At 37.1% G+C, this 27,811-nt stretch overlaps 2 protein-coding genes, 1 non-coding gene and 1 pseudogene across 3 annotated transcripts; all 4 read right to left on the bottom strand.

Moving 5' to 3' along the window:
- Positions 1 to 1,310: 1,310 nt before the first annotated feature.
- Positions 1,311 to 1,383, bottom strand: TRNAA-CGC (transfer RNA alanine (anticodon CGC)). Its single transcript has one exon. It is a non-coding gene; the product is annotated as a tRNA-Ala (tRNA).
- Positions 1,384 to 9,613: 8,230 nt separating this feature from the next.
- LOC143559245 (uncharacterized) lies at positions 9,614 to 13,215 on the bottom strand. The gene is made up of 7 exons (XM_077047887.1): positions 13,039 to 13,215; positions 12,439 to 12,505; positions 12,278 to 12,342; positions 12,100 to 12,189; positions 11,862 to 12,001; positions 10,134 to 10,179; positions 9,614 to 10,032 (listed from the first exon to the last, which is right to left on the bottom strand). Exons 2-7 carry the CDS (start codon positions 12,503 to 12,505, stop codon positions 9,817 to 9,819), a joined length of 624 nt encoding a protein of 207 aa, XP_076904002.1. The 5' UTR covers positions 13,039 to 13,215; the 3' UTR covers positions 9,614 to 9,816.
- A 2,352-nt stretch (positions 13,216 to 15,567) lies between these two features.
- Positions 15,568 to 23,233, bottom strand: LOC143559244 (uncharacterized; annotated as a pseudogene).
- Positions 23,234 to 23,694: 461 nt separating this feature from the next.
- On the bottom strand, positions 23,695 to 25,870 carry LOC143559237 (uncharacterized). The gene is made up of 3 exons (XM_077047881.1): positions 25,128 to 25,870; positions 24,069 to 24,220; positions 23,695 to 23,811 (listed from the first exon to the last, which is right to left on the bottom strand). Exons 1-3 carry the CDS (start codon positions 25,342 to 25,344, stop codon positions 23,794 to 23,796), a joined length of 387 nt encoding a protein of 128 aa, XP_076903996.1. The 5' UTR covers positions 25,345 to 25,870; the 3' UTR covers positions 23,695 to 23,793.
- Positions 25,871 to 27,811: the final 1,941 nt, after the last annotated feature.

Below are 27,811 nucleotides of genomic sequence, written 5' to 3'. Positions count from 1 at the left end.
AATTGTAAGTGACAGCAGACGTGTAAAGAACCAACAAAAAGGTGCCTGTAACCTCTCTAATTAAAACATTGAACTGACAAATGGTTAAGATTTATGAAGGATGTGAGAGGCAAGAAATTAGAAATGTATTACACCGCTTCAATGATACACATATAATTAAGAGTGCTGAAAGTGATTAACATAATCAAACAATGCATCGACGGTGTTGATCATTTCAACATATAGTTGGGACAACATGCTCAAAGTCAACCTCCATGTGTTTAGTTTTTGTGTTAGCTGATCTCATGATTTCATTAGAAAATAGTTTAATTCAAGATTAATAGACTAAATAATTTGTGGCTTTTTAGCTAGTTATCAAGTTGCATATAAAAATATGTGCAGAACTTAATCTTATGTGCAGAACTTACCTAATGAAGTTAGGATGTGATGGCCAAAGTCAGCCCTTTGTGTACCAGTCCAGATTCCCTGATCAAATTGCATATAAAAATATTTAAGTTCTAGCTTAGGGAATGAAAACGAACCCGACAAGTAAAAGTGAAACATTCAGGAAATGTATTCGGGTTGGGACCGGGTATATAAGATTAGTTTTAAAGATTTTCGCAGGCCTAAGACGGGTATGGAATTAGCCTATTAAATGATGTGCGATTACCTGAAACATGCATACATGTTTTCTTGAACCATACCCATTAGTCATTTTCTTTTTATTTTTAGTGTATTATGGTAATAGAATAATCTAGTTATTCCATGGCTTTTAGCTTTTAGATTTCTAATTTTCTTAGGTAACAAAATAATATAAATTTATAATAGTGAGAAATATATTCAACAAACTAGCGGTTATATCCAATACCCGATGAAGTATTAGATAGTTTTACAATTGGGTATGGAATGGAGATTAGCAATATCTGTCCTAAACTTATCATCCGCATTCCAGCTATTATAGTGTAAAAAATATGTAGGTGGTTACCATGTCTTTTTAAATGGCATTAATTGTACAATGGTAAGTCTGGTATTATAATTTTGAACAAACAGGGTTATATGACATACTTTTCCATATACTCGTATTGATGAACATTTTGATTTGGCTGTTGCTTTAGATACACAACACCTCCAGTTTTGCATATCACCTTAAGTCGATACATATAACCAATCGGTGCTATGTAGATGGTATGTTAATAGCATGCCCTTCAAATCACCTAGCAATTTGCATGCAGCGAGTTATATCTGAAAACGTTTTATTTGCATGATGAGCCGCCTGTCAGAGTTCAATTTGTAAAAATAATCATGAAAAAGTAGAAATAATAAAGTAAAAGTGGAGATGCGGGGAATCGAACCCCGTACCTCTCGCATGCGAAGCGAGCGCTCTACCATATGAGCTACATCCCCTCGTTGATTGGTAAACCACTAACCAGATTCATTACCGTATTCTCTGTTCCATACACTATATAAATAAGATTTGATTTCCAAGTTTCACTCTCTATTCAAACACGTTTATGTTAAATACTGCATAGTTTTGTAAACACAGACTAAATTAAAGTTTGGTCATTTAAACTATTGCTAATGATTGACTAGGTCTCTAGGAAAATGACTAGGGGTGGCAATAAAACCCAAGTCCGACGAGTATAATCTAAACATCTGGGACGTGTATTGAATTGGGTATGGAAGTAAATAGGATTACATTTTAAAATTTTTCTCAGGTACGGGATTAGGTCAGCCCGATTACCCGAAACCATATATTTGTTTACCCAAAATATATACCCGAATCATAAACCCGGATAATTTATTTTTTATTTTATTTCCCCTTAATCCTTGTCTAATAAAAGCTTCATTTAACTAGGATCATTATATTAAAACATTAATTTTTTTTAGATATGTATTTAGTGATATTATTTATATTTAAATATATGTTATGAAATATGTACATAAATTTAAAAAAAATATATAATGATATTATCTATTTAAAATAATGTTTATATGTATGTAACGTATCACTTTTTATTTGTAATACTTGATATATAAATAAAAAGTACACAATAATTATAGTGATAAAAAGATATCTTTGGAAATCCTAATGGAAACTTCTTTTAACAAACTAACAGATATACCTGATATCTGACCGCTAAATACCTGACAAACACCCAACGAATATTGGGTTGCGTACGGGACACATTTCTACAAATAGATATGGGACTGGGATATTCAATACCTAGCCCATTATCATCCCAAAAGATGACTTTCATTTAGTGTATTTTATATCATAGTTTGTATGGCTTTTAGTTCATTAGATTGTTGTCAATCCAAAAGCTCGATTAAGTGGAAGCATGCGTGACGCATGTGAATGTATAACGGTAATTTCCACCCTTGTTAAAATAAATTAAAAAAAACTCAAAAATACTTGCCCGCACCCATCCACCACACTAGGGGCGTTCAAAGTCAGATATCCGTTAAGATAACTAAACAGATATCCGAATTCCAAAAAAAAAATGAAAAAATAAAATTAATCAATCCCCAATTTGAATCACATTCACAATCAATTTAGGAATACATCATACACAAATTTAAACTCTACAATAACTTACAAATTTAAACTCTACAATAACTTCAACTAACTTAACTTACATATTGTAGGGGTATGGTACTAAACCCGGCTTACGACCTTAATTTATTATGTCTGGCTTATTTTATGATATGGACTAATACAATATTATTGGGCTGAGGGGGTTTCGTGGAGGTAACCCTAACTGGGCTAGGCCTATTAGGGTACCATGATGGTGGCCATGAGGCTCCCTATATAAGGAGGTCTCCACCTCCTTATTAAGGGTTGTTGTTGTTGTTCTCAATAAGAGCCACCGCCATAACCATTTTTGTGTCTGTAAACAAGAGATCCTCGAGATTTCTTAGCAGTCGCCTCCACACCCCCCATATTTCTATGGCAGGTCTCGAACTACAGGAGAAGAAGATGAAGTCATGGTTCGTTTATCTCGAACACCGAGGAATATTGTCTTGGATCAGGTCAGATTCATTTCACGTTTCTTCATTGGCGCCATCCGTGGGACGGTAACGAACCACACCTCAATCTTCCCCGTTTCATGTCCAGATCTGTGTTTCTAGAGTGACGGAGGTTAGATCTGGTTCTAATTCCTTCAGATCTGATTCCGTTTGAGCAACAGTTACGTTCGATATTCTTGTTTCTCTCTAGATCTGCGTTCATACGCAATGGGTGCCGGATCCAGATCTGATTTTTCAGTGTTCAATGCTGGAATAAGTTCTAGATCTATAGTCAAAGCAAAAATTGGGTGTAAAAAAGGAATACACAGAATGACAGGCTGTGTACAGCCTCAAAATAATAGCCATCAAACCACTATGCGGGTCGAAAGACGAATCCATGCCGTTGGTTTTGCGCAAAAGACTCCGCCTCCTTCTTCTATTCAGCTCCGTCGGGGCTGTCTCCGCCATCAAGGCGCCATACATGTGCGTCGCCGCGGATCTGCACCGCGCGGCTATCCATGAGCCCTGGCGTGAATCAACATCGCGCGTCATTGCGGACCATATAAGCGCTCTGGCTTTCCAACACCACCACTGTGACGTCCATTCCGCGCCCATAAGCAACAGTGCGCCATCATGCATGTGCACAGTCGAACACCCCGATACAATATATGATCGCCACCGCAGATCGTCGCCGCGTCACCACGGAAGAACAACGCAACACGCATGTCTGCTACCGCGGCACAACACTCCGCCACTACGCATACACCACCGCGGTTCGATACACCGCCATCACGCATGCGCCACCGCGGTTCAATACTCTGCCACCACGCATGCGCCACCGCGGTTCGATACACCGCCATCACTATGCGCCACCGCGGTTCGATACACCGCCATCACGCATGCGCCACCGCGGTTCGATACACCGCCACCATACATGCGCACTGCCGAGGATCAAGACTTTGCAGCCATGCATGCGCGCTCGCGAGTCACGACTCCGCCGCCATGCATGTGCACTGCCAAGGATCAAGTCTTCGCTTCCATACGTACACTCCACCTATGGAAGACTTTGCCACCATGCATGCATGCGTCCCCGCAGATGAGCATTCCACCATTATGCATGCGCGCGCCGCGGATAATGCACTACCCCGCCATGCATGCACGCAGCCACGGATCAACATTCCACCTGTGGAAGACTTTGCCATGCATGCATGCGCGCCCGCGGAAACCACCATGCGAGTCGGAAGACGACTCCATGTCCTCGGTTTTACGCAGAAGACTCCGCCTCAATGCATGCGCGCCCGCGAGTAACCGCTCCGCCGCCATGCATGCGCGCCCGCGGAAACCACCATGCGGGTCGGAAGACGACTCCATGTCCTCGGTTTTACGCAGAAGACTCCGCCTCAATGCATGCGCGCCCGCGAGTAACCGCTCCGCCGCCATGCATGCGCACCGCGGATCAAAACCCCATGCGGGTTGGAAGACGACCCCATGCGGGTCAGAAATAGTACAATATGAGCTTGGAAGACGACACCATTCATGGACGCCGTGCTCCGACATAACAAACTCTGACCAAGGCGGGTCACCTGCAAGTTCCGCAGGTAAGCACCCAACCACCGTTCATGTGCGCCGATGGGTTTCAACAATACGTCACCATGCATGCGAGCTAAGGATCATCACGTCACCGTGCATGCATGCGTGTCCCGCTGATCAACTCTACGCCGCCATGCGTGTGCTTCCGCAGATGAACAATCCGCCGTCATGCATGCGCGCCATGCACATGTTGCACTCCACCGACATGCTTGCGCGCCGCTGCTGATAGTGCACTACGCCTTCATACATCATGCGCGCAGCCGCGCGTCAACACTTCGCCGCCATGCATGTGCACTGCCAAGGATCAAGTCTTCGCTTCCATGCATGCACACTGCCGAGGATCAAGACTTCGCCGCGATGCATGCACGCCCGCGAGTCACCACTCCGCCGCTATGCATGCGCACAGCCGCGGATCAACATTCCACCACCTATGAAAGATTCTGCTGCCATGTATGCGCATCCGCGGATCCTTAGTATGCCGCCATGCATGCGCGCCGCGAATCAGCATTCTGCTGCCATGTATGCGCATCCGCGAGTCCTCAATACGCTGCCATGCATGCGCACCCGCGAATCCTCACTACGCTGCCATGCTTGCGCGCCGTGAATCAACATTCTGCTGCCATGTATGCGCATCCGCGGATCCTTAGTATGCCGCCATGCATGCGCGCCGCGAATCAGCATTCTGCTGCCATGTATGCGCATCCGCGGGTCCTCAATACGCTGCCATGCATGCGCACCCGCGAATCCTCACTACGCTGCCATGCTTGCGCGCCGTGAATCAACATTCTGCTACCATGTATGCGCATCCGCGGATCCTTAGTATGCCGCCATGCATGCGCGCCGCGAATCAGCATTCTGCTGCCATGTATGCGCATCCGCGGGTCCTCAATACGCTGCCATGCATGCGCACCCGCGAATCCTCACTACGCTGCCATGCTTGCGCGCTGTGAATCAACATTCTGCTGCCATGTATGCGCATCCGCGGATCCTTAGTATGCCGCCATGCATGCGCGCCGCGAATCAGCATTCTGCTGCCATGTATGCGCACCCGCGAATCCTCACATACCACGGGTCACTAACGCGCAACCGCGGATCAAATCTGACCTCCGCGGGTCATGGCGAGAAACTCCAGCAGCTTAAGTACAACCTCTGCGAGTCACAAGAAAGCTTCCGCGGGTCACGTGTACGCTCTGAGCAAAGAAATGGGCCGGTCAGGTTCGGCTCCCGAAGACCAAGTTAATGCCCCGACACGATCACCGCGGGTAACATAAGCGTTTCAGAAGGTGAACTTCAACCCGCGGGTCGTTTATACTCTTTCGCTGATCAATTCAAGTTTCGCGGGCTGCAAGAAAAGTCTGGCGGGTACACCCCACGACTTTCGCGGATTATGCAAAAGCTCCGGGCAAAATCACGGCGGGTCATTTCCACCTCCCGCAAACTTTTTGTACGCTCCAGAATGCAAATATAGTTCCAAGAACCAAGTGCAAGCTTTGACACTCTAAAACACTCCCGCGTATTATGTAAGCATTCCCGCATGCACGTTCCTGCGGGCCAACCCCGTTCATTGAGGGTCACTTATAAACACCGCGGGTCACTAATGCACTCCGGATAATGTACTATGGCTTCCGCAAAACTTCTGCGGATCAAATCCGGTGATTGCGGTTTACATGCAGACCAAATCCGGCCACACGCGGGCTCCGGAGGGATACCCGCGGGTCACTAATGCAAAACCGCGGATCAAATCCCGCTACTGCGGATTATTAGCGGGTTCAGGCGGATCAATTCCGCCCACACATGCGGACTCCAGAGGGATACTTGCGGGTCAAGTAAAATCTCTTGCGAGACAACCTCGGGTCACTTACGCGCAGCCGTGGATCAAATCTGGTCACTGCTGGGTCATACGCGGGTTCAGGTGGATACGCTCCGACAATCATGAGCTACATACGCATCAAGGAAACTGATCATCGCGGGCCGCATGCGTTGTTTTTCTGCTGTATTATTCTCTTCATCTTCTCAAACCTGCAAATTCAAGCAGGACCTTATTTTGCTTCGACATACCATCTTCGGTAAAGGTATTCTGTAACTCATATTTTTTAAGCTAAAAAGTGATGGGTAGGCATGTCAAATTGTGCGTGGTATCTTGCAAATCATCTTAACTTAGATGTTTGTCAGTATCATGTGAAGGCCACCATAGTCTTACAAATATTTGGAATTAATTTCCAATTTTTCACAAAGAACCCACGTACTTTGAGGTCTTATTTATTATGATTCAATGTAACAAAACAATGTTTTGGATATTTACATTCTAATCACTTATTTTTCAACAAGATAAAACAGAAGGTGATTTCAATTATGAAAGACCCTGATTATATGGTGCAAGTTACTAGAAAAGTAAGTGAATTTCTTTACAAGTTTTTAACAATATACTATTAAAAACACGAGGTTGTTCAAAGTCATGTCTTCACACGATTTCCATTTTTATTAATAAACTAATCTTACATACTTGTTTATGAAATGAAATGGACGATGTCAAAGACTTTACTAATAAACGTGTGTATTACCAAATCTTTGGGACGATTATTAGTAAATATGACTATAAATGATTATTTAATCTCATATGACACCTCAAAACAACAAATATCACTTTTATACATGATATAGAATGTTGTTCATACTCATCCGCGCATGTTTATTATTACTTTAATGCTACTAACATTATTTAGCAGCAATGAACTAGGGGAGTATCATGGTATATCACCATTACATTAGCGGATGGAAGACGTCCAAATATTAGGTTGGGCACACCTCATAATCCGCCCGAGGATGGGAACCTTAAAATACACCCACATGGCCACGCGCCAAACATAAAGGTCAGGAGCCTAATAATATCCCACATGGCCACGCGCCAAACTTAAAGGTTGGGAATCCTCATAAACCCATAGGCCACGCGCCAAACTTAAAGGTTGGGAATCCTTATAAACCCACATGGCCACGCGCCAAACTTAAAGGTCGGGAGCCTAATAATATCCCACATGGCCACGCGCCAAACATAAAGGTCGGGAGCCTAATAATATCCCACATGGCCACGCGCCAAACATAAAGGTTGGGAGCCTAATAATATCCCACATGGCCACGCGCCAAACATAAAGGTCGGGAGCCTAATAATATCCCACATGGCCACGCGCCAAACATAAAGGTCGGGAGCCTAATAATATCCCACATGCCCACGCGCCAAACATAAAGGTCGGGAGCCTAATAATATCCCACATGGCCACGCGCCAAACATAAAGGTCGGGAGCCTAATAATATCCCAAACGGCCACGCGCCAACGTAGGTTGGGCACACCTCATAATTGGCCCGAGGATGGGAACCTTGTAATACATCCACTTTTAGTTGATATGTTTTTGCAGGTTCGGCTACAAGTCGCACAAGCACCTATGACATTGTTATTATTATCTGGCCGTTTGTGCCTCCATTATTATTTTGAAGACAAGCCGGGATAGTCATCCTGTGTAGAAGAGGCCAGTCATTATCATCATATTATAGCTCATAAGCCGCAACTCGCGCATGCTTCATTATTTTATAGCTCGTAAGTCGCCTCGCGCGCAAGCTTCATGATTTTTATAGCTCGTAAACTGCCTCGCGCGCAAGTTGCATTACATTATTATCGAGATGCGCACTCTATCTTTTATCAGGCCCCGCGCCACTATTGTTATGATGCGTGCTATATCTTATTCATGCCAGTGCACCATTATTATCATAAGGATCACAACATGTCACCATCATGGAGAAAACCTCTCAAAACTCAAAGACAATAAAGACAAGGCCGAAGATAGGGGAAAAAACCGCCTCATATCCTAACACACCTTATGAACTCCAGCGCTCCACCTAAACGCTTGCACGCCTAGGAGCAACACTGGACTTGGGGGGCTTGTAGGGGTATGGTACTAAACCCGGCTTACGACCTTAATTTATTATGTCTGGCTTATTTTATGATATGGACTAATACAATATTATTGGGCTGAGGGGGTTTTGTGGAGATAACCCTAACTGGGCTAGGCCCATTAGGGTACCATGATGGTGGCCATGAGGCTCCCTATATAAGGAGGTCTCCACCTCCTTATTAAGGGTTGTTGTTGTTCTCAATAAGAGCCACCACCATAACCATTTTTGTGTCTGTAAACAAGAGATCCTCGAGATTTCTTAGCAGTCACCTCCACACCCCCCATATTTCTATGGCAGGTCTCGAACTACCGGAGAAGAAGATGAAGTCGTGGTTCGTTTATCTCGAACACCGAGGAATATTGTCTTGGATCATGTCAGATTCATTTCACGTTTCTTCACATATTTTTGCCAAAATCATTCAGATTTTGCCAAATCATTTGAAATATATTGAAACTTTAAGAGCCTTGAATATACAAATTTCAAAGTGTAATAAAGAGAAATCAGATATCTAATACTTGATGCAAGGCTTCTTAGTGGAAAAACTTCCAGCATAGTGTTGTCGTGGTCGACGAAAGTGATTGCAGAGATGGAGAGCCGCGTATGTTTTTTTTAGATCTAGATTTTCATTACTTCAATTTCATATATGTTTTTAGTTTATAAAATAAAATTAAAAAAATATAAAATATAATATTTCGGATATCCCAAATTAACTATCCAAAAAATCCCAGAATTGTTATCCGAATCCGAGTCCGAATTTCGGATATCTCGGATACGGATTTGGATTCAGATTTTTAAACCCTACACCACACTTTGGTGTAATTACATATATATATAACATAGTATAATTACACTTGTATATATAATCACATTTGTATGCAACCATACAAATGTGATTATATATACAAGTGTAATTATACTATGTTAATTGCATACATGATTTACATAGCACACTTTTTTAGTTTATACGTTAAACGAGAATTCGAATTCGTTCTTCTTTTTTGCAATTTGGGCTTCAAACTAAATAATGAGCACCCCTAATGAAATAAAACAGGTTACTGTCAAAGCAAACCACCTTTAACGAAAACAAAAACAGGTTTAAAATGAACATATAGCTTTTTCACAGGCACGATTGATTACAATCTTAAACTCAATTCAACAGAAACCGGTAAAAAGCGACCAGCGAACACCATCATTCCGTTACAAGAAGAAAAAAAAGGCATAGAAAATCTAAATCCAAAGCGCACACTTTCTGCACAGACATTAGAAAAGTTACTCCATACGCGAGTGATCATCAAATCAGTGGTTATATCTGGCCCATGGGGGTCCAGGCCTATGCTGGCCTGCACCATTTCTTCTTCCACTCTGATTCTGCTTCGGCTGCTGCCCTGCTGTGTTTCTTCTTCCACTCTGGTTCTGCTTCTGCTGCTGCTGTTGCATCCTTTGCTCTTTCATGTTTGCAAATAACGAATCCAGTGTCTGAGTCTTCTGCTTTGACACCACTTTCACTTGTTTCTGCATAAATTACAAAGTAATCCGTCACTGTCACGTTCACATAGACGTGTATTCTTCTACTTGCAAATTTTAGATTTTAACCGTACGAATAAATATAGTACCTTGACAGCAAAGCCACCATTGTTTTTAGCTGGTCGAGTCACACCCCTGCAACACGAATTAAAAATCATCGGAAAAAAGGCAACAGATAAAATACCTTGCAGCTACCATCAATCAAAATCATCAACCACTGCTTGCACACATCGTGAAAAGAGCCACCATAGCACTTACCATTAATCAATTTAATGAAACCGTAAATTGAAAACAAACCAAAAACAAACCAAAAACAAACAAAGGAAAGTTTCAAAGCAGCTTTGTAATTCACTCAAATATGCAGTCAAAGAGGATAGCAGGTACACCCCTATATACTAAAAACCATGTTGAATCAAGAAGCTAGGAACATCATGATCTCCATGCTGGTCATGTCCTGTATTTAAATAAAGGATCTCCTAAACAACTTCCAAAACTTCAGTTTGTATGGCACATAACCAGACTTTCCAAATGATGATTCGCATAACACATGTTAATACAGCTATAAAACTTCCTCTAGCCTTCACAGCATGTTTACACAACCATTAAGCTCCTCTAGCTTTAACGACCGACATGTTAATACAGCTATTAGAGTATTAGGCCCCCTATTTTACAACATGCTATTACAACTATTGAGCTCTCTCTAACCTTCACAACACGCTGATACAGCTATTGAGCTTCCTCTAACCTTCACAACATGTTTATACAGCTATTAGGCTTCCTCTAGCCTTCACAACATGTTTATACAGCTATTAGGCTTCCTCTAGCCTTCACAACATGTTAGTACAACTACTATTAAGCACCCTCCAACCTTAACAATATGTTAATACAGCTATTAAGCTCCCTCTAACCGTCACATCATGCTAATACAGCTATTAAGCTCCCTCTAATCTTCACAACATGATAGACACAGCTATTGAATTCCTTCTAACCTTCACAACATCAAATGGGATCCATCATGGTCCTTGAGAAAAGTGCACTTTCTCAAAAAGAGCCTTGGATGATTTCGACTTAGTTCTACAAACCATATCCAAGTGCACTTAAGACACATTTTATCATCAGTGACATTAGTTGAGATCTCCTTAAATGAAGTCCGGAATACATGCTGCTATGTTTTATTTAGCACAAACTCTACACAAAACATGATGTCATACAGACACTTATGGATATGTGTTCTACAAGCATGTGTCAAAATAATACTTCAAAATAACTTCTCCATATATATGCAAAAAAAATAGGCCAATAAACATCAATATGAATGTTTCATATATGACCAAGAATCATATTATTTAATTGTCTTGGGGCCACTGATTGTAGACATTCTGCTGACTTTCCCAAAAAAACACTGCTTTTTTTATACACCAAATCCAGAAAAGAGGCCCCATGATGCAAGTTAACCAAATGAAGACAAAATGACTTGAGAAAATTTACTCCCCGACGACACATTAAGATATTCAAACTTAGCACGTAATAGTTCTTTCAAAGCGCCAGCGCTTAGTGGTTTTAATCAATCAAAACTTCCACTCAAGCCCAAATCAAAAAAGAGAATCTTTTTCACAGATGGGGGTTTCAAGTATGTAACTGATAAGCACATGGCTAAGTCAATGATTAAGTAGAAAACCCTCAAATTACCTGCATTTATTCAAATACACAAAAAAATCACTTATCAAATGACTGTACAAAAGAAGAACTTGTACCTAACTTACACTAATAAAGCACATGTTAATGGACAAAAAAACCAAACACAAATCAAAACTTGCCTTGGTTTATATGAAGTCACTGTCTGATACCGATTGAAGTTCCTGTTGTGAATAGGAGCAACTGCAGCCTTTCTAGCAGCCTCGGCCGCCAAAGGGAATTGGTTACCCTGGAAGTTGGATCTCCTTTGAGCAAGAGCACCCTAGTATAACAAAAAAACAAGTGTCAAATTTTATATAACATGTTATAACAATCTATATCTGTAAACCACTGCTCTCTTATGTTTAATATGCACCATACCTGTCTAAGGGTGGATCTCGAGTCCATGAAGCGGCGCAGCCTCATTGATTTATCTTGAACAGCATTGTTTGAAAATTTCTGATTCTTGTTCTGTAGAACATCAAATAGCAATTAAATTAACATCAGAAAACAATAATACAAAACACATCTAAAAACATCAAAAGAAGAGAACTCTTACAGGAAGTCTTTGCTTCTTGCCTTTGTTAGCGCCAGTACCATTCTTTGACATTTTGATGATATCATCTAACAATAAAAATTTATCGATTTTAGGTCAAATACATAACCTTTTAGAGGAAATATAAAATCAACTGCAACAGAAGTGTTGCTTGTAGTTTGTACCTAATGTCATGTCCATTTTCTTCTCAGTCAGTGCGATTTCAACAGTTGTAAGTGGTTTTCCTGCCATCTGTAACATGTGTAAGCTTTATAAGCAAAGATCCATAAGTTATATGTACATGTATTTTACAAATTCTATAATGTAACAAACAATTAGTGACTCAATCATAAATTCATAACACATCATCAATCAATTAGGGATAACTACATGATTAACCTACAGTTCCTCAAACAGTCAAACTAAAATCCTAATTTCATCAAATAAATAATCCAAATTCAATCAATTTCACCATATAAAAGCACTTCCTTAACAACCTAACACCGTAAACTCGTTCGATTATTAACCGAGCAAATTATAATCCTCTTATGATCCAAACAAACACAACAAAAACTGAGACAAAGCTAAAACCCTAATTTCATCAAACAAATAATCCAAATTCAATCAATTTCACCGTAAAAAAGCTCTTCCTTGATAAACTCAATACATAAACTCGTTCAGGTTATTAATCAACCCAATTATGTTCCTTGTAATTGCATATGATCCGTACAAAGATAACAAAAACGGAATGAATTCAGAAACTGTAGAATTAAACGGCTGATTACCTGATTGGAAGGAGGAAGTTAACGGAGGCGCGTGTGACTGAAGGTTAGGGTTCCGATTTACGACGAGTTTGGTAACGGTGAGATGACGGCGGAGTGAATAATAATAATAATAATATTTCTAGGGTTTTTGAGAAGAGGATTACGTGTGATCAAAGGCAACCGCGTGTCTTAAATAAATAGTAGTAGGGCCCCATTCACGGACGTCAATTTCGATTTAACTGCACCAATTGTTTCGGGTTTAAAGTGCACCATTGGGTCACCGCCAACTTAGTCGTACGGAGTTCTTCAAATTTTCTCTAGTTTTGGGGAAGACTGTCCCGCCTAAAGGTCCACTGATGGAAAAACCCGAACATCTTCATAATCGAATTGGAAATCACAAAGATCTCATTTTTTCTTCATTGAGCCACCATGCCGCTCCCAAAATGTTGTTTGTGAGAATTAAATTTGGATCTCAATTGAGAAACCAGGGTTTCCTATCAGCATACCACATTGAAAATGACACACATGAGATGATAATAACTAGTTTAGACAATAGGGTTGTTATAAATCCACGAACACACAACAAATTTAGCTTTTTCCTGTTTTTCGTATCTTTGACTCTTAGTTATACTTAATAATAAGACCATGTAATACATAATAATATTATTTAAATGTAAAATACAGTTTAACAATGCATATCCGAATACATGTATATATGATCTATAGTTAGTTTTACACTCATTTGTTATTGTGTTGCTAGGTTAGTAACCATGTATTACACGGGCTGAATAAATAATGTAATTAGAATATATAAAGATGTTTATATGTATGAACAATCAGGAATATTTCAATCTTTTATCAATGGATAGTTTTACAAAAATTGTACTTATTTGGAATAAAATTATTTGGGAAATCACAAGGTTCATGGATGACTCGACTGGCTTACAGGTACCAACATAGTTGTTTGTTAGTGAATTGATTAGATTATATTTATTAATATGCTTTAAAAATAATTTATTCAACTCATGTGTCACACGGGCATATAAACTGGTATACAATATCATTTGAAAAATCCATGAATAATATTTGGCTAAAATTGGTAGAGTGGGTAGCTAACCCCACTAACTTTCCTTTCTTTTCGTCTTTGGTATAATATATATACACACAAAAGGGGATGCTCAAACGAGAAGCAAAATTGGCGTGGTGGCAAGTGTTGCCCTATTACAAGTAGGACGGGGGGCTAGATCTTTGGCTCTGTTGGTTCGTTCTGATGTTTTCTTTTTATAAAACTAAGATTAAATAACTGTTATCAAATTTACATTGTTACACTTGAACTTTAATAAAGTTATTATATAACACGTGAATTTTAATAAATTGTTTTGGTTAGGTTTTTTGGTTTTTTCTCAAGTTTTTTAAAGTTGTATCTGGAAATTATTTTTTTCTCTTGCTTTGTTGCTTCTCTCTCATAGTTGTTTTGTATGCGAAGTATATAACCAAGAAGAAAAGAAAGAGAATGTCAATTTCAAGAATCATGTTATACATATTTGACTTTAAAGAGCACTCCTTTAATAAAAAGTACTATTAAAACAGTATGACATTTACTCTACACAGTCAATTGTTTTCATGAAATGTGTAATAAAACATCAAATTGTTTAGAGTGGTAAACAATTCGGTCTGATCAGTTATGGGTTAATCGGGTATGGTCACATTCAGTTTGATCCTTTTTGCAGTGTGACCCCGCTCCTAAGAGAGAACTTGATCTAACAAGACAATTGCATTTTTTGAGTCTTACATTTATTACCCGAACTAAAGTATCTAGATTTTAAATTAGCCCGTTCTGACCCGACTCGCCCATTTTACCAGCTAAAGGTCTTTAAGAGTGGTGATATATGCAGATTATTGCCAAATTGTAAGCATAATTTTCATGCCAAGGCTAATCAAGACTGCTGCTTGCCCAATGTGTAAAACTTGTGTTGATTTGGGGAAAAAATAGATTCCAGGTGATGTTTGTTTAGAGTTGACTAAAGAGACAAGGCGGGTCAAAACCGGGTAATAGTTTCATGTGAATTGGAGGCTTATTGAGCAGAGTATAATAATTTTCTTGGAAAGTTTTATTATTGTATCACTCCTTAGCTATATTATAATAAAAAATAGTTTATGAACATGTTAACAGTAGTACCTTGCACGCTTTTTGTTCCTTTGTGGCTCCTCTCGAGGCTCGAAATTTCTTCGTGCTCCAGCCTCAACAACATAATCAGAAGAAGTGACTAGTAATAAGTTTTTCATAAATGAGTAATTCATGTCTTCATATCTACATTTTAATTTTTTTAATCTATTGTTAATTTAATAGGTTGTGATTTGAGTCTAATTACAAAGTGAAAATTATTAAGTTAACAAGGTATTTTGATTAATAGAGTATTAAATTAGCAAAGTTGGTCACATATAAACAACAGTTTTGATGAAACAATGACATTGTTTATGAGTTATGACATGAAATAATAAATAAATTGGTTTTGTGTCAATTATCTGTAGTTATTGTTCATGTGTATATCAGTTGATTCCATAGGTCTTTTTATCTTGGTTGCTAGTGTAATTAGTCAACTCCCACGAATTGAACCAGAGGTTGATTTCATTCTTAGCGGCTTCTGGACCGTCACTTCCATGAATGATGTTCCTACAAACCAAAACACACAATTAAAATTCATGTTACCATGGCTAAAGTTTAGCCGCTAAACTATAACGCTACCTTTGTTAGTAGAATTCACAAAATATGGAAAGCAGCCATGTCATTTGAAGACAAAAATTACCCTTTAAAATTTAGCCTTTACATGTAACACGCTATGTTTACCGCCTCCATCACTATTTTAAGTTTTTAACTACACTGTGATGCAGGGTATCAAAACAAACCAGCTTACACTAGTTTATGAAGCAAACTAGCAAATTATTAAGCGGTCGGTTTTGTGACCCTGATGTACCACTTCAACAAATGCTTGTCTTTAAAATGCAAGATTTTAAGTAATTTTCGGAAAGAGTATTTTGCGTGTTGACTAGCATGGAACCAGCAGTACCTTCCAACAACAATTGCCACATCACCTCTAATGGTTCCGGGCTGTGACTGTCATGGATCTGTAGCCCCAATAAGTTTACGACCATATGTTATCACACCGTCTCCTTCCCAAACCTGCACGACTGAACGAAAATTATTCATTTTTATTTTTTGCATGTTTTTTCCCAAGGCGCGTGGTAGAGTAATGATAATATATCCGTACCATTACAAGAACAGGGCCCGAGCTGAGGAAGTTGCATAAATCATTAAAAAATGGTCTTTCCCTGAGATCATAATAATGCTTTTGCGCATGGGACTTTGAAGGCACGACAAGTTTTATAGCTACAAGTTTGAAGCCTTTACGCTCAAACAGCTTAATAATCTTCGATATCTAGACTACAAAAGGCTAAAATCTATTGACAAGTTTGGTATGCGCATGTATATATATGGGGAAATATGTATGTGTGAACTACCAGTCCTCTTTGCACACCATCAGGCTTGATAGCAATGAAGGTGCGCTCCATCTGCATAGGCAAGGGAAATATGCATATATGAGCAATGCTTTTATAACCGGACTTGTCACTAGTCAGACTGGTTTCCACTTTCCAATCCCTATGACATCATCAATAATTTAAAATAGAATATGGAACACCTTTATAGTTTGGTGCTGATTTGGAATGAAAACAAAATATGAAATAAATAGTACATATGAAGCCAGATGTAACAAATGAAGCAGTAAATATAATTTTGAAATGAACAGATATAAAAGATATTTAAAATCCTGTTGAACCACTCGGTTTGGTTTAATTGTTCAAATAGACTCAACCAGACTCGCTATGTACCTGTTTCAGTTCTGAAAACAATGAGACTGAGAAAGAATGCTAATAATTACCGAAAATGAAATTGGCAATTAATCAAAAACCTGTGATGCATGTGCCTCTTGGTCTTGAAGCATGTATGCTGCATTGATTTACATGTTTAATTAAAGAAATAGTTATAATAAATCCACAAGGAAGTGAATACATAATATCACTCATTTCATTGCAATTTGAAAGCTTTTACCTGAGCAGGAAGCACAAGAGCTCCGGCAATCCAGTTGTTGGAGGTGCTTGTGGATTGGCTGAAAGAATCTAGAGTGGGTAGTGTTCTTTTCAAGGAAACTACTGTTGCAGCAGCAGCAGCAGCAGCAGCAGCAGCAGCTGTTCTTCCTTCTGCAAGTGTGTATAAAAAAATAACTAAAAACTAACTCAACTCACTAGATAACACACTAATGGTTATGTTGAAATCTAAACAACACAAACATCATCAAAATTAAGTATCGATTAATGACCTGATGTTTTCAGTCACCAATAAATAACAAAGTTATCGTCATTTTACCTCAACCTGCAGATCCTCATTCAATAATGTACAATATGCATCCTTGGCTGATGTGGCGGCATTGAGGCATGGCCATCCTTCATGCTCAGTTCGTGGTTATGTGAGGGCTAAGTGCGGTTTTAATTGTTTTATCTTTTTTTCACTCACACGTTTACTAGTTATGAATATAATGTACGTGTGGGTTGCATGTGGGAAGGATGGGTATAATAGTGTTGGTGGTAAGAAAAATGTTTGGGCAAAAACCTTAGGTGGCATGCTTACTAGGTGGAAAAAATGGGTTGTAGTGTTGCGGAGAGTCTAACTCATACCTCGATGTAGTACAACAAAAAAATATTAAGATCGAGTCGATGTTTCAAGTCATTTACATCAAGAACTAATCTCATTCTAAAGGTAATTCATTGAAATACAAGTAATGGAAACATCATTATTCGTTTTCAACCGATCAGAATAGCAACAATCAAACGGAAATCAAAACAACAATGGATTTGAAAGCTCTCTGGGAGTTTTTTTACGTAACGAAATGGAAGGAAAACAAAGAGAGCATGTTTGGTTTGGTTTAGTTCTGGTGAAAATGATATAAAGCATGCATATTGCAATTTTGAATGCTGATACCTTTTGTTATCAAGATATTTTTATTAATACATCCAAATGTAAAACTGATTTTCAAGTGACAACAAACACTTCAAAATTGGAAATACAAGCACCACATACATAACTAATGACATATTTGACTGTTTATAAACCATTTCTTCTACCTCTACTTGGCTTCAAGAAACATAAATAACAGAATTTACAAGACATTTCAGGAGCATTGTGTATATTTACAAAATAATCCAACTAGCAGCCTTATTTTAAAAAATCCTTAAATTAGCACAAATTACTTTGATGCATCAGATAAATCATCAGTAGTAGTTGAATCTGATCCCAATTTGCACTCCTCTTGCAATGTTGCTACCCAAGCATCCACCTGTACGAACGTTGCACTCGTCTTTAATACATTTTTGTTAATAGTTATATACGATCATATTGTATAATACAATAAGCTAAGCTTTTAACGAGAGTTAGAAGGTTGCATGTAGGCTTGTAAACAAACCGAATGAACACAAACAGAGCATTTTCATGTTAATTCGTTTAATTTAACCAAACAATCAAACTTGAACAATTAAACAAATGGAGTTCCTTGTTTGTGTTCATTTATGTTCTATGTCAACAGTATAAACCGAACAGTTCATGGTCGTAAACAAACGAATGTAACTAAATATAGATGAACAAACATAACTGAGTTAAAATCAATTAAAAGTAATTGTGAACAACAATGTACTAGGCTTATCAAGTTATTAAAACTAGACTATATTATAATGGGCCTAACAACTTTAAAAGGAATATATTAACGAACATAATCGAGCGAGCTTAAACAAACGTAAACTAACAAAAATAAATGAAAGTAACGAATGCTAACAAACATAAATGAACTAAGGAGACATATGTTCATGTTCATTTTTTTAACTAATTGAACAAAAAAGTTATGATCGTTCGTTTATTAAATAAACGAACTTCACGCCGAATGGTTCGCGAACGATTCACTAAACGTTAAGCTCGTTTACAAAACTATCTGTATGCAATAAAAAGTGGCACCTGCAATTTTGAAGCACTTGAGCATTCATATCTCAATCCTTGGCGAGTTACAATGTAAAAATAATATCGAGTTTCCCCTTCTTCTTGAGTATGACATGGCATACGCCCGACTTCCACAACATCAGACAAAAGGGTGGAGTCTTGTGGACTTATATCTTCAACAAGACCATTGATAAAAAATTAATAAACATAATAGCCACATCATCAGTAGTTGAGTGAGTTAGTTAAATAGTTGGTTACCTGTGGATACGAAATACAAGAAAATGCATGATCCTTGAAGAACAACGAAGCGAGGAAGCCAGTCATCAACTTCTGAATCATCAAGAGGTGGTGCTTCTCCAGGTAGTGCCTTCCATCTCTGTGTAACCGGATCAATTAAATTATAAAACTATATTCAATTGAAAAATTATAAGAATCCAATACAGAATAATATATGCAATAAGTTAATGGAAATACAGTTCGCATGTGTAAATAGCCTGAAAGACGAGCAGAACGCAGAATTTCATCAATATGTTCCAACCTGCATGAAATAAAATGAGTGAGGAAAACACTTTAGCATAAAACAGCATAATGAGTTACCGACAAAGAGACGAGTGAAATGACTACTGCTTACCGAGCTTTTAGATGACCTTCTCGTTCCTCTAAATCAGCAAGTTCCGATCGAATTGATTCTACTTCTGCAGAAGATAATGCAACCTATGCATCACCATAACAGACACTTTAGAGCAAAGGTAAATCAAAAGTTAAAAAGAGTAGTCGGGTTAAAAAATATTCGACCTTTTGTTTCCATCCGTGTCCGCTCCCCAAGTTAGCTTCTTCAAATTAAATAAGTTCAACATGGATGCAGGAGATGCAAATCAAAGCAACTAAAAGATCAAATAAATAAATAAATTCAAAACCATATATTAATTAAAAGAAATAAAGGTTCACATATAAGACTAATTAATTTCTGTTAACAGACAACATACCATTTAGACACGTTTTTAATTGCGGCATTAACGTGTTTAGCATGAACACATAATTGACATGAAATTAATGCATAATAACTTTGAAAGGTACAGTTAGGTTAATTGTATTCGGGCCGAAATTGTAGTTCCAAATAAAGGTAATAAAAAGTGAATAGCTAACACAGATGTTGTTCCCTTAACCTAATTTGTTAGCTATCTATCTATCATTACAAATTCAGATTGAAATCAGCAAATCAAATCATACTAACAAGAAAGAATAGAATTAAAGGTAGGTAATCAGATGATCATACCTAACTTAATAGTTATCAAGTCTGGATTGTGTCGTCAATAGCAGATGAGATAAAGCTAATAATAATAATAATCAGGTTGAAGAAGCTTTTTATTTGTAGATGATGATTGCGTCTTTAACGGAGGTTGTTTGTTGGACTCACTTTCCCACACGGCGCCGTTAGTTAGCTACCACGAATACATACATACATACATACATACATACATGCTAATTAAGTATTGTCATTGTCACATAGATGAAGTAGGTTTAATTAACTAATTTAAAAAACAAGTATTATGACTTTATCAGGTGGGTTTTGTTAATCATAGTATTAAAAAAAAGTGATTGGTTGAAATGGGACGAACCTCATAAAAAAAGCCCTGATGAGCATCATCCAATTGACGAGAAGAAGGGTTGTAGAGTGGCGCCTCCCCCTTGGCAAGGGGTGTTGTGGTTTTTGATATGGTTAAAGGGTGATGTGGATGTGGGTGGCGCCTCCAAACCTTCACGACACTCAGGCTTAGATTAATTGAATCGAAAAAAAACTAAATATCGCTTTCATATAATTTGATTTTTATAACCAATAATATTATACTAGTATCATTTTTTAATAAATTAAAAGTTAGTTGGCATCTCTTTATAAAAATAAGAAAAATGTTAATATTTTATCTAATCTGGCAACCCTACTTCCCTTTCTCTTTGGCTCTCTCAAAGGTGGTGGCCATCCTCAATCGCCGCCACATCTCCATCTCTCATCGTAGATTTATATTATTTGAATTTCGTTTGGGATTATTACTATTAGACAAGCTGTGGGAATGGTAAAATTAGAAAAAGAAAAAATCATTAATTAAGATGGAAATATATAAATAAAATATAACCAATATTGTTAAAAATGAAATATTAATTAATTTGCACATTATAAAGCCAAATTTCAAAGAGAACCAAAAAGGACCTACAACGCATTAAAATTCCTTTGAATGCTAATTAGATTTAACGTCTTCCTTATGGCAACATCTTACCTTCGTACTGAGCAACAGAAAATAAATGTAGGAACAATTCAAAATGAACCAAAAGGAAATTAAAGAGGTCGATTAATGTGAAGCTCAAAGGAGATGTAGATAAAAAACAAGCTAGGGATAAAGAGAGAAGAATATTTAGTTTAAATTAATTAGGCTTATCTATTTGTTTAGTTTTATTATTTAATTAAGTTTTAGTTTGCTACACAAGTATTGCACATAGCCACATAGGATTGGTGATGTCCCAACTATGATCACATTCCTTAAGCAACGGGTTACTTTGAGCCACAAAGACACCAAGCAGCGCATGATATTGGTGGTCTTGATTTCACATCATCATCATTGTTCCTCGCTTAAGGTTCACTTTCGGATGAAGTGGGGGGTTTTCTAAGTTAAAAACTTACAATGGTTACATGACAAAGAAGCTTTCAATGCAATATCAAACATGACAACCAAGGCAGACACCAACCATCAATTGTTTAAGGCAAGGTTAGTGTCAGTACTGATATAGAAGGCTTTCATAGGTGTGGATCATGCAATCTATGCCTATCCAAGAACAGTAGTCTTGATCCAATTAACCGGTGGCACTAAAGCAAAGAGGTGAAAATTGCATCCTTGAAACCCAAAAACCCTTTAGGGAACCAATTCGGGAGTTCGGGTTCATAGCTACCAAACGTGGTGTACTAACAACAACTTTGAAGTAGGTAATGATAGCCATGAAAGAAAACAAATGGTTTTGGATTCAATATTCTCTTACGTTAAAAGTATTATTCCTAATGCAACAAATGTAGTCTGGTTAGTTAGTTAATGTAAGTTCCGTTCTATGATGTTAACTTTAGGTTTGGGAAACCTGTATGGGTAGGTTGTGGGCCAGTGGCGGATCCAGACATTTAACTTAGTGTGGGAAAAAATAACCAATAAAACGTTTCTACGTGAAAACATAGAAACGGACTTCATTAAATATAAATACGTTTTCGTATTACCTCCTACTGAAAAGATGGATTAGAATACAAAAAATAAAGAATCAATAAATTGCCATTACCATCTGCCTATATACATTAAAAACAAAAAAGAAAAAAGAAAGAGAAATTAATAACTACAGTACCATATGAACCATTGCCAAAAGAAACAATATAATATATTAACATATGAAATAATATTATCTTAGGTCTTTTTTTAATCAATCAATATTCATTAACTAATATAAAAGGAATGAGTGGGCTTGTTTATCAATTAATTAGGTTGGGTCGGTAGATATTTAGAGCATGGGGGCTTGGGAAAATGACAGAAGGGGGTGCTAGAACGTTTTTTCACCAAAATAACACTAAAAAAATATAATATTCGCACAACCCAGCAAAATTTGAGTGGGTGTCTTAACCCCCTTGACATATGCTTCAGTCCGCCACTGTTGTGGGCTCGTGTCGTTCAAGAGGTGTTGATGTTATTGGGCAACACGCAATGTAATGCAGTTGAAGCATTCGTGACCATGGTTGTGGAAGATGCCCTTATTTTGAACAAGACGAGGATATCAACGCTTTTGCTACTAAACATCTCTGTTTTGAAACATATTATATGGATATGGTCACGATATGTGTAACATCCCAAGTTTTAGGAACTTATAAATTTAATATATTCTGAATAACTATATATATTTGTTTTATAATATATGTAGAGGGCCTAGTAGATATTTACTAATATTTTATTCTCTCATCATTTCTAATACAAATCCAAACTCGTATAACAAACAAACAAAAATCCCACTCGAACTAAGGCTATTGTCTGCGTTTGAGGAGGATGAGATGGAGGAAACCTTACCTCTATCCCGGAGTTTAGAGAGATTACTCTCATTGACAACCTGGCTAAACTTTGTTGTGCATATTATAGTCATCCATATAACACGAGACATGGGTAAAAGGATCAAAGCAACAACCATACAAAAGTAGTAATAATGATAGTAGTAAACTACCACTACCAAACTTATAAAACAAACACTTTTTATGAAACGATCATTTTACAACTTTTTATTTCAAACCAAAGGCCACCTAAGCAGTACTATAGGTCATAAAATGCATAATGGTGGGTGGAACTCATAACAGTTCAAAAGATATGCATGTGATCCACTTCAACATATACAAACAAATGTGTTCTCTAACTTCATGTTTAACAGTGGTATCTACCATATTCAAAAACAAAACTTAGGCCTCTCACTTTTCAGCCATCAAACATAAGCTGCACCAAATGTAACCAAAAAGTTAATTTCCGACACGATTTAATGAATCAATTTGCAAACAGTATATATAAATAATTGGAGAATTAGTATTCAGCCATATCTTTATGAACAAAAGTTTCATAACGGTGTGATTTCTCGTAACATACAGTACTCGTTCATATACGAATCTAAAATAAAAAAACTCGCGCGGTTACACAAGTCTTCTCTCTTGTAAAAGCTTCATCAACTTCAATACTTCATAAGCAACCACCCAACTGTCAAATAAAAAAGGACCCAAAAAAATCAAGGGTATGAAAATAAACAAAAAAAAGTCTGAAATCTGAATATATAAAATTGTTAGATCCATGGATTGCAGGTGAAATATTTTGGCTCATGGGTGCTATCAAGCTATGATTTTTACTTAATATTACAAAGCGGTAAGGCACAACTAAGAGCATAATTATGTCAAGCTCAACGTTACAGTTTACCAACCATAAAGTATACATAAACAACAAAAGGAAATACGGCTTACCAAAATAGCATCAATTTCCTCTTGAGTCATTGGTGTTCTTTTGGGTTGAAGAGAAGCTTTCCCCCCTAAAGTTTTTTCAGATGGGGGCTTCGAGAAAAAAGTGGTTGAATCATTACTGGCAGCAGGCTTTGCTTGAGTCTGAGTCACAGAACCTACAAGATAATCATACAGTTGCAACATATTATAGAATGAAAATATATATATCAGAAACTAAGTACTTAAAGTTTGTTACATGCATAATCAAAACAAGGCACTAACAATATTTTCATTTTTAGGCATATTGTATAATTTAGCTTAATTCTCAAATCTCACAATCTGCAAAAAAACTATAGATTTCCTTTCAATTTGGAAGTAGAAACAAACCATTTAGGCCTAATAAATCAAAATTGTTCCCTTTATTTGCATTGTCATCCTGCATTTTGATGTTTGGCCCCTTGGTTTAAAAAAACGCGCCCCAGACGCATTTCTATGGGCTTCGAACAACTTAAGACGTGGTATGCAGGAAAGCTGAAAGGCACACTGAAAAAAAAAAGAGCCATGAAGCGTGCGTGTGCCTCTTGTACACTGACTTTCTGTGCATCAAGATGTTGTAGCTTTTTTGGTTGTACACGTATGCAATTCATATATCAAATCATATATAAAGCTTATTTATGTCTAAATATCGAGTAAACGTGGCTAGAAACCTATAGAAAATACATAAGAAAATTACATAATATTTAGCGTCTTGCATACGAAAAGCGCTGCGCTTTGCGCAATTGCGCCTCGGCTCGGGACCCACGCATTTTAAATCCAAACACCCCCATAATAGTTTGCGCCTCACATACAAAAAAAGCCATGTGCATTGCGCAATTGCGCCTCGGCTCGGGACCCACACATTTGAAAACCAGGCATACCGCTCCTTAAGTCGTTCTAAGCCGATGAACCATTGCTTAATTACAATTAGGTTAAATCATAATAATAATAATCAAACTCATGAGCCTATTCTACACGTAGAATAATTAATAATTATAAATCAGATTATTATTATCAAATTGCTACACAATTATTAATAATACAAACCGGAAGGCTTGGGATGACGCTGTGGAAACTTGATTAGGGGAATTCGCTTCAACGCTTGCGATGCTCCCATGTTTCGGTCGATCGGAGATGGTTGTTGCGGTGGTGGTGGCGACGGCGGCGGAGGTGAACGGGATGAAGGAGGTTGGGGCTCCGGGAGGGGCTTTCTTTGCTTGGAGAATAATGAGAAAAAGTTACGGCATTTGCTAATTACTGCCATTTTTAACCCAGACGATGAGATTTTTTACGGTTTCTTTTCTATTTATATGGGCGAATCGTTTTTACAAAAGTTACGTGTGAGTTAATTAAAGAAACTGTTCTTGTGCTTTAATCCGTTTTACACTTTTAATCTCTTAAGTTTTAAAAGTTACATGTTTAGGGTCTAATATCGAGAATTATTAAGTTTGTACAAAAAAAAATGGCAGTTTTACTTTTTATTGGGCGTTTAACTTTGATTTAAGTTGTTCATCGGTAAATCTGGTTAGGGTGAGTGTCACGAATTGCTAAAGAAAAGAGAAAGAACGTTTATAGCTTAATCGTCGACTAATGGTGACAGAAGGCTATGACGACAATAGGAATGGCAACAACTATAAAATAGAACCGAAAATCATGCATGAACACGAATAACGCAACAAAACATAAAAATAAAAGGACATGAGTGATTTACATGGCTCACGTTAAACTGACATACGTTCACGGCTGTAACTAGTGAGACAATATGATTATATTGTAGGTTATGAGAATTGCATTTGCATGGTTTGTCATAAACAACTAGAGTTGTTGGAATACATTTGGGGTAGGGTAATGAATATAAAGTTGAAATAAAGTGAAATGGACAAATATAATGTTCATTTGTTTGTCATAAACACCACACAAACAAACAATAGGGTGTTGATATCCAAAACGAAAATAGAGATACACCACTCTTATAAAATATAACACCATCACCCAATATGTCATGGTTGAGCTAGCATGTTCTGATAAATTTAACTCAAAATCTAAGGAGATAAATTAACATGCACATTTTTTTATTTTAAAATGCTTTGGTCGCTTAACTATCAAAGTACATTAAAATAGAAAATTATAGAGAGTTACTAGTATTATAGAAATACCCACGATGTCCAGTAATTTAACTGATTGCCAATAAACATGCGGAATAAAAAAGAACTAAATGTGGAGCAAGTAATAAACAATGAAATAGACTTTTGCAAATAGTGGTTGTGGTGGGGTTAGGCGGATGATATGTTTGCACCCCCATTAACCAAATGACCAAACACCCTTTAGATATCCTAACTTAACTGGATAGAGCTAGCTAGAACTAGAAGCTAAAATACCGTTAACATCTTGGTGGTGGTCATTTCATTGTCTCCTACTTGAGAGAAGTTTGCCCTCAAATATAGAAGAACAAGAATGAGTTATGAGTTTACAATAACTATAGTCACCCATTCAAATAATGATAACCGATATTATATTTTCCACGAATATGGGGATCTTCTATTATTTCATTCATTAGTTGCAATCCATGTTATTGGCTTGATTTACGTCACTAGGTTCAGGGCGTTACATCTTAACCAAGACTTAATCTCTGAGTAGGTTGACCACTTAACCCAGACTTTTAGAAAGACTACAGATCAAATACATTAGTTTAAGTATCGATATTTCATTAATCTTAAATCCGCTTTGAACATTGTTTGATTTGTGGTGAAGCTACTACATAGTAGAACACAAATCTTGTAACTAATAATCATACTAATCACAATAATCGCAATTACCTGTAAGTTTTTAATACTTTATATACATCATCTGATACTTGTTTTTAATGTGTTACATGTATATTAGATACTTGAATGATACCGGTTATTTTTTAAGAGAGTCCGTTAAAGAATATCACGAATAAACTATCCAGCTAATCTAATAAAGTAAAATGATTATATAGACATGTGTCAGTTCGTGGTTAATTCTCACAGTTTTTTCCCTCCAAAACTAATTATGACATAAATCAATAATTATTCACTTTTTTTTACACTTCATTTATATTATATCTATTAAATGATTAAATTATTCACTTTTCTTTAAACTTTATTTATATTATATCGACACAATTTTATAAAAATAAATATCTACATATTCTACTACTATACATTGTTAAAATATATTTCATAACATACTTGATGAAGTCCAAAACTGTGTTTGTTAAATATTGAAAAAAATATAATTTTAAATGTTATCATTAACATATTATTGTTGAAGATTATAAATAAATAAAACAAAAAATAAAACTCTATTATGCTTTCAATTTACGAAGTAATATTTTTAATCATTAAATTATAAATTTAGGGTAAAGTTAAAATACAAAGGGAGACAAAAATAAGAAGTGTGAGAATTATTTATGACCACACAAAAAAACCCTTAAAAATAAATTCAAAAATAAAAAAATAAAAAAAATCATAACTCAAAATATAAATAAAAAACAACAAAAAATTAAAAACTAAAATGTTTCCACCATCATTCCCGTTAAAAAAATACAAAAAAATTAAAAATTTTTGACGAAAAGACACAATGCCAAGATAAAAGACACAGTAACAAAAATAAACAAAAGTCACAATAAAAACTAAAAAATTACACAATCAATCGCAAAACATAGCACAATGTTGAGTAATATAACACAATATAAAGAAAAAAAGACA

This window comes from Bidens hawaiensis, unplaced genomic scaffold (genome assembly GCF_021521415.1).
Source record: "Bidens hawaiensis isolate Kalapana, Puna unplaced genomic scaffold, B.hawaiensis_p1.1 tig00019794_1, whole genome shotgun sequence".
Classification (NCBI taxonomy): Eukaryota; Viridiplantae; Streptophyta; class Magnoliopsida; order Asterales; family Asteraceae; genus Bidens; species Bidens hawaiensis.
Note: the sequence above shows the minus strand (reverse complement) of the source record. Positions and strands in the feature narration are given on the sequence as shown.